Consider the following 12,501-nt stretch of genomic DNA (forward strand, 5'->3'; position numbering starts at 1 on the left):
TTTTCTTGACTCATTTCCAAGTTTCTTTGGCTGACACTTTTCACAAAACATAATGCAAAAGACACAAAGATTTCAGATGCTACTTGGTGCCAGTGAAATCAATGAAACTTTGGCCATTTACCTGTGTGGAGATGGCTTCATCTTCAACTTTGCATAAACAGTTATATCCTACTCTGGTTCAGTAACTTCCATTAAACAAAAGAAAGCAGCAAGGTTTAGGAATAACTATTCAATCCCTTATCTTGCATGAGTTTTTTGTTACTCTTTCTTACACTACAAATAAGACAATACCTTTGAAATGTCAGGACAATGAGTTTCCCCACAGAGAACCTGGAAGGATCATCTCAACGTGCTGTTCCATTGTAAATACAAATTAAATAGTGACCAATAAGAAAGTTACTAGTTCTGACCCAGCTCTGGCTTTCAAGAACATACATCTACTATTAAATATTAGTACCTACCTAGAAGTGCTTGAAACAAGCTGCTCTTAAAGATGCCCATCACCTTTCTGATGGCTTTTTTCAGTTGTTGCTCTTCTGGCTTCCTTAGTTTTTTACAGTATTCTTCCAGCAGCACTAAAGCTCGGTCAGTATCTAAAAATGAACAAGTAGAAAAAAAATATTTTATTGGCTCTGGAAAGTATTTAAATGCTCAAATATTAACTTCACATTTTTAAAGGCATTGTTCACACACGTAAGGAAGATTTACAACAAATGCTGTTGCATTCTGTCGTTAGCTGTATGCTGTGAGCAACATAGGCAAAATGGAGAGATTAACCCAACACCAAAACAGGAAGATTTCTGCGTGTCTGAGATCTCCCTGCAAAGGGAAAATGATCTTTTGAATGGCTTCTACAACAAGTGTTTAACTTTCATTTATCCAAAACCAGCTGGAAGCTATGGGGTATGGACCAAATTACAATTTGCAGAAGCTACAAAATTATAGACAATAACCATTATGAATACCCATGCAGGAAAACTGGCCTTAAAACATATTCAGAGAAGACATGAAAGTGTTTGCTTTGCATCTGCAGCACTCAATTCTCTGGTCTCTGAATAGCAAATGTGTATCTGAAAGGCAGGTGTCCAAAAGCGTGGTTGGTTTTTTTTCTCTTCCCTCACTACATAAAATTGCTATCTACCTCTTTGGTAAAAATGAGACTTTTATAGCAGACATTCATTCATGTGTTGGCTCAAATGTAACAATCCAGCCTTTCTGTAAGAGTCCAGAGAAACAGAGCTGTGTTTCTCCTGCTGCTATTATCTTTGCGTAGTCATTTGCCAAGAGCATGAGTGACATATAAAATTGTACGAAATCCAAACATCACCATCTTACATATAAGAAAATAGAGGAAAATGGAGAATCATATTTCACCTTTCCTTCTCCCCATCCTAACTAGCTCACAGAAATGTCCACACACATATGTATATGACACTGAGATATTTGCACACACTTTTGTAATTATATTGCCACCAAGCTTGCAATAAGATTACCAAACAGTAAAAAAAATACAAATTAATAATTATAGTGAAACAAGTACCTCAATCTAAATCTCTTACAGTAGAGTTCAAAGCAAGCTTCTTTACCAGGAGAGGTTCAGACCCTGGTTAGATTAAACTCAATACAGTACTGTAAAAAGGCTTGGAAAGGCAAAACAGAACTGCTTTTATCATTCTTTTTTTCTAAATAACTGAAAGAAAACTTCTTTTCTACTATATAAAAATTGATCATCTTTGTTCATCCAAGGATCTTGAACAGGATCCCTGTAGCCTGGGCCTTGTGGTGTGACAATTAGAGGAGTTCACAGTAGGGGCAGAGACATGACTTGTATTCTGTAAGTTGGTAACATTCTTAAATTAAAAAGGGGAAATATTTAATCAATTATTAATGTTTATGAAGATGGAATTTCTTTTATTTCTCCTCACAGAAATTCTGACTGGTCACAATCATTTTACCAGAGAAATGAAAAACACAATGAATAAAAAGGAATGGTATTTAAATGTGTACATATATGCGCACACACGTATATAAAAATATATGCATATATCACATATATATGAAGATGAGGGAGCATTTTATAGCAGTGTAGACATTTATACAATGAAGGAGCTCACAGTTCCCTGCTGCAATCCCACCTGGAGGGGAGTTTCCAAGAGGAACCCCTTCTTTCCACGGAGCTGTCCCTGCGGCAGGTAAGGCTTAGGCAATTACCTTGTTTTCACCTAAAGCCAGTAGTGTGCTTAGGACCCACTTACAGAAAGAGAGACCAGCTCTTTTAAAGGCCAGGTCACAACACCTGGGCTGGGTTCCCACCATGGATCACCCAAATTAAAAGCACAGCCTCAAAACAAAGTTCTGGGTCCAAGTGGGATATGGTTAGGATATTCCCAACAAACGGTTGGGAATAAAGAACTAGTTCTACATGTGAGCTCAGCTTCTTCTGCCTTGAAAACCCCAATCACATCATAACTTTCACTCACCTCATGACTGTGTCTGACCCACCTGTAAGTCTGTGCTTTCATTTATATACTGAGAGTTCCAGCTGCCCTCAATAAAATAATTACTTAAAGCATGGGTTGTAATCAGGCATTCACCTTCCCCCCAGTACAGACAGGCATATGCAATGAATACATGATTATTTATATTAAATTGAAGCAGCAGAGAGTGGTGGAAAACCACTGCAAAGTATCCAGTACTGAGGACACTTTCAGAAGTGGGCTATCTGAGAAATCAGGAAAATGGGATTTGAATGCCTATGCCACACCACAGAGATGCCCTACCACTCCCTCTTTCTTAGTCACTTGATGATGTGTGCTGACACCCCCTCCTTCCTTCCCTAAAGTGTATGGTTCTTATTTTAAAAACCAGCTACAAAAAAGTAGCATCCTTTGGGGGTATGAGCAGAGTTTTTATTTTCACTTAAATTATTATTTTTCAATTCATCAATATGAAAAAAGCCTACTTTTGGTTGACCCCAAAACAGTCCTAAACTCTACAAACTGAACAACCAGCAACAGAGCACAGTTCTAGTGTTAAATCTAAATCCTGGCTAAATCCCAGATCAAGTAATTATCTTCCTGCCTAATTTTCCTCTCTAGCTTTAATAGGATACATTCATTTTTACTCCCTCCCTAAGCTCCTGCATGGAGTTGCAGCTTTTTCCCGCACAATCCCACTCGGTAGCAGTGTCTCTAGTTTTCCAAATAACCTGTGATGTCTTGCCATGTGCTGGGAGATCCAGTCACCCCTAGGCTGCCTCTGCTTTTGCTGAAAGCCACCACTGATGTTCTGGTATCAACTGGAAACACATCTTGACCAAGAGTATTGTAGCATGTTGGGGAAGGGGCTATGTAACCACTGCTACTGGAGTGCTCCTGAAAAGCCAAGGGGTTTACGGAGACTATTCCAATCTCCAGTCATTTTGGCACTAATTAGGCTGTCAAAAAAGCAACTTTCAGCCTTTTTGACAAACTTTACTGGTTATAAATTACTTGGGACTAGATCTTCGTAAGGATTTGTACAGTATTTAGCATGATGGGGCATAATCGTGTTCAGCACCGCCACACAACATTCATACCTCTGCACGACAATCAAACAGAAATATGAAATAATACAATATGGCATGTCTGAAGAATACCAAGTACTCTCTCCAAGATAATAACCATCTTCAACTCCCAGTTATACCCAAAGCAGATGAGGACATCCAGTACTTTGCCTTTTGGGGCTGTCTGACAGCTACAAAGCATAAATAATATTCAGCAGCAAGAATTGACTGCCTGGACTGCAGCACAATAGTCAAATAAGAACCATATTCCCTGCCACCCAAATTAAACCAAAGTTTCTGAAGCTGAATTCCCACACATTCTTCTCATCGAGAAGAACCGATGGTTTTCATGAAGGACTGGATCTCTGGATGTATGGGATTACAATATCCGATGGAGCGCACGGTTAATTTTTAGCAGCCAAAATAAGTCCTGTACCTTACAGTCGGAGTATATCATAAATACAACCAAAAAATCTTTTTTCTATTGTACCATTATTCTTCAGTGCTGATACCAAACCCAAATTCAAGCAAGACCACAAATCCACTGAACACACAATTTAATATCCTAAGCTGTGAGCCTCCGTGTTGATCCTGAGTAGGTCCTTTGTCTGCTAACAAAAGACTACTGAAAAGTCAGTATCAGCTGTGTCCCATGAGGTCTACTGGACATAGTTCTAGTTTTTCTTACTGTTTCTTTGCATATTATGACACTATTTTTAAATTGATCCTATTGGCTTTGAAAGATGACTTTGACAAGAACCATTCAGAAGATACAGTCCTACAAAAACTCACATGTATGCTGGACAGTATATGCATTACTTTTTTGTTTAAATAAATCATACTCAAAACATCTTAATACAAAAATAAGAAAAATTTCTTCAACCTTTTATGGTCCTACAGTATCTTGTCCAAGAGGTTATCAGTTAATCCAAACTAACTAACAATTCTGTAAATTTTACTGCTTTATCACTCCATAATTTTTTAACCAGTTCATAAACGTTTGTGGTTTATGTTACTGACTGGGGAATGGGCAATTGCTACAATACAACAAACCAGAGATACATGATACTGAAACAAAGCTGTAGATCAGTAACTTTGCTTATTGGATTTCTTTGGAAAACTTTTTCCTCCCTCAAACAATCTAAAGTTCTACCACCCAAGAAATTATGTATTTTTTCTTGTACAGAATGAGTCTCGGCTTAATGTAATGTATTGATCTGTATAAGAATCAAAACCAGGCAAATCCTTTCCTTGGAGTTATTTTAGATGGGATCATTAGAGAATAATCCACACTTTATAGTCCCCACACTTTATAGGCGCACTTTTATGTATTGTAGATTTTTAAAGCTCCATAAGTAGACAGTTACACTATAGAGCCAAAAAATCTGTTGGGGCAACGCTTATACGTCTGACGAAACAAATAATAAAATTATATAGAAAATGCATTGTTAATACAACCCAAGTTATATTTTAACAAAATGTAGCTTCTGTATAACTTCTAGACAAAAAGTTTTCCAGGGACACTGTCAACAAGAAATGAAGCCATACATACAAGCAGGTACAGAGTAATGTATACTATATATCAGGAGAAATTGAATTCTCACCAATAAAAAATTGTTTCCTAAAGCATTGCTCTTAAAATGTACGCTACACATATGAAAGGCTAAATGTCACATATTTAAAAGCAAGAAAGGAAATTCTGCAATTATTTTATCATTTACTTTGATAAAATTATGCCAAAATCAATTCTACCTTAGCTACTTCTCAGGGTCTGTATCTGAGACCTGGATGCCACTTGCAATACTAACCAGTACCTTAAAGCAGAAGCATTCCCTTCATCTTCTGGTTTCTTTCTGCGTCTTTGCCATGCTCTCATTTTTTGCAAGCACATTTTAGAATCACTAAAACTCCATACAGGCAAGGAGACAGAAAAAATTGAGCTTCAGTTTTTTCAGTAAGAGTGTAACAGGCACTCTGCTTTTGATTACATGAATGCGTTTAGGTGACCCGAAATCTTATGGGAGTTACGTATACAAAAACTGAGTTACGCGCTTAACATGGTGCAGGTGCACGGTGCTTGTAAGGACACCCATACAACTGCCGAATGAGTAAAGAAAAGCACGTAAATGCTGTGAAATCAAAACGTCATTATTTTAAGTACACTTTACACTGGTCTGAACAACTACACAGCTGCAGCACTACAGGGCAACAAGCTCCATGGTGTACTCTGAAATACCTGTACATTAGTTTGACCCTGTAGACCCAATGTTCAACTATTTACTTAAGCAAAATATAAATACTCCTGGCAGTTGCGCTTGCTTGAAGGCCGCACGATTGGACTTCACTTACATGCCATTTGCGTTCATCTAACTACACTTACTGCAGCATTTCAAGTATGGTACTGGTAGAGTTGAAGCACTGCAGCGCTGCTAGTATGGAGACAGTTGTGTTGATTAAAAAGTCTTTGATACGTACTGTGCCTTCATACGGGACAGAGGATGACACAGCCATGCCCGCACACGGCACTTCACACAACATGATGCCTATGGGAACAGCTACAGGACACTGGAAATGTTTTCTTAAATATCTCCCAGATGTTATTCAAACCATTTATCCTTTAGATGAACTAAATGTATTCGATCTGAAGATAATTTAGGAATATCTACAAATTTCAATAATTAAATTGGAAAAGATTTGACTAACAGGATTAATTGAATCTATATGAGAAAGATAAAACTGATTCAAAACCAGCCTCCAAGAAGCTCCACTTTCAAAACTCCTCAAACCAGGGTATGTTGAATGATGATGGCTCAAAGTAAAGAATCAGAGGATAGCAGCACCACATAATTCAGGCAGATGCTGTACCTATTTCCCATCCCTTAGAGCTCCTTCTGCCCACAGTCAAGCCATATAGGCCAAACTCTATATGGACCTGTATACAATACTGGCCAGGACCAGCCACTGGTTTTGTGGACAAATTGCTGTGCTTCGAGCAGCTGCGAGTCTGCTGAGAGCTGCTGCTGCCTTCCACAGGGGTATGAACCTGTCACCCAACTCCTGCTACGAAGCAAGGTAGCTCAGAAGATGGAGACAAAAAAAAAGAAATACGATTCCAAACTCAGCAAGAACTGGAAACTTCTGCTTTGTGCAAGAAATCACAGTCAGCTGGTTAAGAGTGCCCAGCAGCAGCACAAGGTCGTATCAGGCAGCCACTGCCTCTCAGGGAACACCAAGCCTGCAAGAGTCTGCTGCTAAGTTTAGGATCATATTTGCATTTCTTTCCTCCCATTGGCATCACAGTTTGGGAACGAAAAGACTTCCGCGGTGCAACATTATGGAAAAATGTTGACTTAAATGAAAAATATTATTTCATCAGTGAGAGATGTTTAACATTAGTTGAGATCTAACCCTAACTGAGTTGATAAGATGGAGGGTTTTATTTTGTTCTTTTTTTTTCTAATTGTATCTGCTCCCTTTCCTAAGAGGGAGCATTTTCTGACTTGAGAAGTCTGTGGCATAGGTGACTTTTTAAAGAAAAACATGCCAACGCATTTCAGGAGACCCTTTCCTGCTTTTGGACAACCAGAACTAGGAAAATGTAGGGCACTGAAGCTGGAAAAGGCATGAGGAATGGGGGAGGAAAAACACAGCAGCCAAAATAGAAGTGAGAAATGCAATCAGAGCACCAGGAAAGAGAGCGATGAAATTTTCTCAGTGAACTTTGATAACTTCAGAAGAAAAGGATCTCAAAAACTACCTTTACGTTTGGGGAGTTTACACCTTTGTTCAGATGACCACTGACAAAAGAGCCAGAGGTCTGAGCAAACGCTGTTCCCTGCCTCAATTATTTTAAGATTTCTTGATTTGATCCTCCACTCTGGAAAGCTCAAAAAATTAAAATGAGTTGTTATAGATCAACTAGAGGGGATGCAGTAGTTTATAAGAAATTTCCAGGCAACCTGCCTCAGCACTGATCCAAGCCAAAGCCGTCAGTAACTCATTTACCTTTCTTAATCTTCACACACAACAGCAAACACAGAGGAATAAATCCTGTTAATATGCAATGCTCTGTACACACAGAGGAGGTGTAAACCAGTCAAATTTTAGAAAGACATACAAGAAACAGTACACTAAGATGGTTGAGAAAAACACAAGCTGTAGGCGCCAATGCTTCAAAAGGCTTGAGAACTATTAGACAAATGACAATCATAAAATATTTACATATAAACAACAATATGAGACGCAACTTAATCTAGCAGATCGCACAGAGGGAAAGCAGACAGGGAATCTGTGGCCCTGTACAAACCAGTAAGCTCTCAGCATCTTGGGGCCTTCATATCCGCAATAGGACTTTAATGAACTATCAAGAAAAGGCAACATATGGGTTATGCAACCTTGAGGAAACATAAGGCATTACGTATGTGACAAATACTATCACCCAGTGTGATAAGCACTCACAACAAATAAACAAAAGGGTTAAAAATAACAGCTCCTGAGAGTATGCATGACACCCAAACCCATCTTCTGTCCTGCTAGGGAAAACGAGGGGACAGAAAAAGGAGGGTTCATCATTTAAGGGATTACCAGGCAGGCTTATTTCTGGGGTTTCAGCTTCTAGGAACCAGATCAGCATACAGAGGAGACTGACACATGGTCTGTGAAGATTAGTCTTGGGCTAGTGGAGAGACTCCTTCAAGGAATGATATTTAAAGTTACCGTTGCATTCTGAGTTGCCCTCGCTCTCCGTTAACTGTAAGAAGTGCAACACCCCTAAATGAACTGTAGCCTTGGTGAATTCTCTGCACAGACTGCTTTCCTGCAACACACAAATTTAGGAACAGTTTAGTTGCGAAGCGATGTTATTCTAGACCTTTATGCTGTTAGCAGCTAAGAAATGGGCCAGATATTCTGTGAGAACTGCTATGCAAGTACAACAGCAAATTTCATAAAACAAGGCAATATTATATGCTCAGGTATATTAAGAGGAAAGCAGGCATCCAAATGCCAAGGGAAACTGGACTAGAGTAAGGACAGGCAGCTCTGCACTGATCGGTGTTAACATGCAGCTGTGTTACTGCAGGTCTCTGCTCCGAACAGCTAGTGCAAGAGGTTCAACCAAACAGCAGAAGTCGCACAGCAGTCTCCTGTTACAGAACGCTGATTTGTGCAGATGATGCTAGGAAGAGGGCTAAATGCTCAGTGCTTGAAGGTTCCAGCGGTTTTTTTCTACTACATAATTTCCATCTTTTTTGTTATAAATCAGGACAACTACTTCTTGTCCTCCAGATGTCGATGTGGAAACCAAACCACCATTATTCCCTTTACAGCCTCTTCTATATTGTGTGACTTGTCATGTTGATCCCCTGCTCAGTCTCCTTTTTCCCAGGCTAAACAGTTCCAGCCCCTGCAACTTTTTTATCCGGTTTACATTTCCAAAGCCTCTTATTCTCTTTTCTGGAATTAAATTTATCTTAAAGCACAACCTCTAAACTCCGGCTGAAGACCCAGTAATGCCACAGAACACTGACTGGTGGGTGAAGCTGGGCAGAAGTACCAGCAGCTTTATGGAAGACAATACACACACACAAATGACCAGGGAAGCAATGATAATAAAAGAATGCTAGCGTTCTTTTTTTGCTTGTTTGTTAAGAATCAGACTTTTTGCCTAATTTACTTTAAGGAAAACTGGTTCCTTAAGAAAAATTTCAGTTATCAATGATGATTAGCTGCGACAAGTTTGTTGTCCAAGTATCTTCACGCTTGATTTTACACGTAACCATACATCTATTCTGTTAAACTGCCACCCTTACATATTCTTTAGTTTTAAATATATTCCTTTAAACTTGACTAACTGTATTTACTCAAGGAATAGGATAACTATATAAAGATCAGTTAGTGACTGGCTCAGCATAAATTACAAACTTTTCTCCAGCATTTCTGCTTGTCAGAAAGCATCTTGAAAACCAAACTGCATTCCTGCTTCAGTGCCCCCAGATGGGAACATCTGACTCCTGCAATCCCACAGATATCCCTCCTCTACTCACCCCATCCTGTAAACTACAATTAAATCTTGAAAAAATACTTGGTATTTAGTGTATAATCTGTTCATTTCAAGTGCCACGCTTTACCATAATAAGGAAGAGTCCACTTATTGCTTCATTATCAGTGGCTCGCTCTGGGACCTGGATTCTTCCTACCACATCACTTCTTTTCAGGGACCACCGAAGGGCTTTAGCAACTGCTGCCATCAGCTGCTCATCCCACCAGGGCCGTTCCTTTTTTAGAGCGAGCTCTTTTTTCCCAGCGGTGTTGACGGTAATGTGGGGCCTGCTCATCAGTGATCCTTTCTCAAATTTTGTGCCCTGGCTACACAGGCTGTTTATGTCTCAAACACTAGAGCGAGCAGATTCTGGGGCCCTGAGACTCCTTCTAAAACTACAGAAATTCTGCAAATACAAGTAGCTTCACCTGAACTTCTTGTTTCTGCCTTTCAAGTGTCACAATGTTAAAATCTAGGTGTACAAATGCTAATATTAAATCAACAATGCAAATATGAAGACAGAATGAAAAATGAAGCCACAAACCCTCAAAATGATGTAGCACCAAATGAAAACCTCTTATTTATGCAGCAGAATAAACGTAAATTGGCATCTTAACAGTGTAAAATTATTAAAGAGCCCTGCTTTGAAGAGCTTACAATCTAATTGTATGTAATACACAAAACTAGTGGAACTTGATGTGTAGTTGCAAGAGCAAAAACTAGGAGTTATACACTTAATACAGCTGCTGTGTGGTTTGGGGGGTTTTTTTTGCTTTAAGAGAACATCCAACATCAAAATTAACATAAATGTGAAAATTGGAATGAGACAGAAAGCTAACACAAAGATGTCTGTTCAGGAATAAATAACTTCAAAACTCATACAAAATAAGTATTACATCACATGAAAGAAAACAATGTGGAATTAAGAAAATTCAGATCTAATTCAGTAACACTAATATCTTTCTAGTGATGCGAAAAACTAAAATGGAATGAGATTAAATCACCTTTATTTATTACCAAAATATGCACTATGGTCTTACATTTTCTCACATTCACATCAGAATTTTTCATTTAAGAACCTTTGTGTTATACTAGAGTCTCTGAGTTAATAAAACATGTGCCTCCAGGCAACAACAGAAAATTAATGCTACATATTTGACATTAAACAACTGAATCTGTAGATCTGCAAAGTTTGGTTTGGGGTTTGTTTGTGGTGCTTTTGAGTTTTTCTTGTTAAGAGCACAGCTCAGCAGGCATCCATCGGCAAGGCAGCATTGCTATAGTGCACAACACCTAGGACTGAATTGGCAGGTGACTTCAGTTATTCCACTACAGCATAATGCGATATATGCCATACAGCCAGGGGAGAGAAAAGCACTGTAAAATATAAAAAATTGGTTTCTGTTTGTAAAACCATAAATTGTCCAGATTCCCTCTTTCCAGGAAAGTCTACATGATTCAATTCCCTGATAAATGTGTTTTGAAGGAAGCATTGACCTCTTCATCCCAAAACTGAAGACAGACTTAAGGGCATTTGCACTAACTTGTCCTGGCAGAGAGAGTTTAATGCCACCAAAAGCTCCTCTGGACCACAGCCATTAAAAGCAAATGGTTTCTTCTCATATTCTGTATGTTGGTTACTACTGTCATCACCCATCAGGTGGCTGTTTCTGGGACCAATATGGCAAAAGAAAACATGATCTTTATTTTTATAAAGATGTTGTTTTGGCACTGTTTTAATCTACAGTAAATACAAGAAGATACCATAGTGAAACAGACCTTAAAATACCTGTAAGAAGCAAGAACCTGGTATGACCTGACCAAAAGAAGCAAATCTGAGTAAGGCAAATTTTTCTCATTTTGCTGAAGCAGGAACCACAAAATCATCTTTTATCACATTTGGCCACTAGTTACAAATTCAGCTTTTTCTCCGTGATCACCCTCTGACACCTAACTTGGCCATCTGGAACAAATTCAGAAATAAAGAAGAGAGAATGAAAAGGAAAAAAATATGCTTATAATGCAAGACTCCATTACTTCTACTGAATGCAATATGCACTTAACAGGAATGGAGGAGACGATGCACAGCTGCCTCTTGTGTCTGTATCAACGCTACGGTTGCCTCCACATCTAGTGACTGACAGTACAATAATTTATAACACTTTTTTCCCCACAAAAATAATGAATAGTGTTAATTTATGGCACTTATAGAACACACAACGTCAGCTCTCATAAATATCTCCGATAAGGAGATGTTTTTCCCACTAAAATTTATATGAGAGACTGAGACACCATCTAACTGAGACAAGTGAGTTACTGTAGTTACCCTATGTTCCCTCTACGGGGCGAGAGATGACAATTGTCAAGAAGACAATTCAGATCTTCGGTGGGTTAAAATGCCCTTTGAAGGTGGATCTCTCTCTGCTGACCAAAGCAGCCCTCCAGGACAACAAGCTGGGCACCCTACATAGGTGAGGCAACTAAAATGGGATGGATCTGCGTTAAACATCTGACAAATAGCAGAACAATGGTAGAACTGGAAAAAGAATATAAATTCCACTATTTCCAGTCCAGAGCCCACTTAGATTTTCAGGCTACATTTATATAACAAAGACTTGTTCTTATAATGCCTGCTCCTATAGTCCTTTTGTGTGCAAAATATCTCACTGTTTCTCACAGAGGAAACAATGGCTGGAAAAAGATTACTGCCATAAAAGCAGCTGCATCTTCAAATCAAAGCTTTATGGTAAAAGTTAGCAAAGTTCAGATAGCAATTTTCTGCACTTGTTTGTTTAACTCTTGGAAAACTAAAATTGTTCTTTCCAGTCTGTAAACATAACCTACAACTTTGCACTGCTCCCATTCTATTCACTCTAAAAACTGAGAGGTAGTTGAACAAAACTTGGAGTGAAAAATG

The 12,501-nt window shown here is 38.7% G+C and overlaps 1 protein-coding gene across 14 annotated transcripts in view; it reads right to left on the minus strand.

The window, feature by feature from the left end:
* The window catches only part of DLG2 (discs large MAGUK scaffold protein 2), a 1,026,767-nt gene that overhangs the window by 1,008,053 nt on the left and 6,213 nt on the right, over positions 1–12,501 (minus strand). For all 14 annotated transcript variants that reach the window (XM_030042410.1, XM_030042403.1, XM_030042402.1 and 11 more), the window contains exon 3: positions 462–593. In XM_030042410.1, coding sequence (XP_029898270.1) covers positions 462–593 — 132 coding nt within the window. The remainder of the gene's footprint in view (positions 1–461; positions 594–12,501) is intronic.

Source organism: Aquila chrysaetos, chromosome 19, assembly GCF_900496995.4.
Source record: "Aquila chrysaetos chrysaetos chromosome 19, bAquChr1.4, whole genome shotgun sequence".
NCBI classification, from domain to species: domain Eukaryota; kingdom Metazoa; phylum Chordata; class Aves; order Accipitriformes; family Accipitridae; genus Aquila; species Aquila chrysaetos.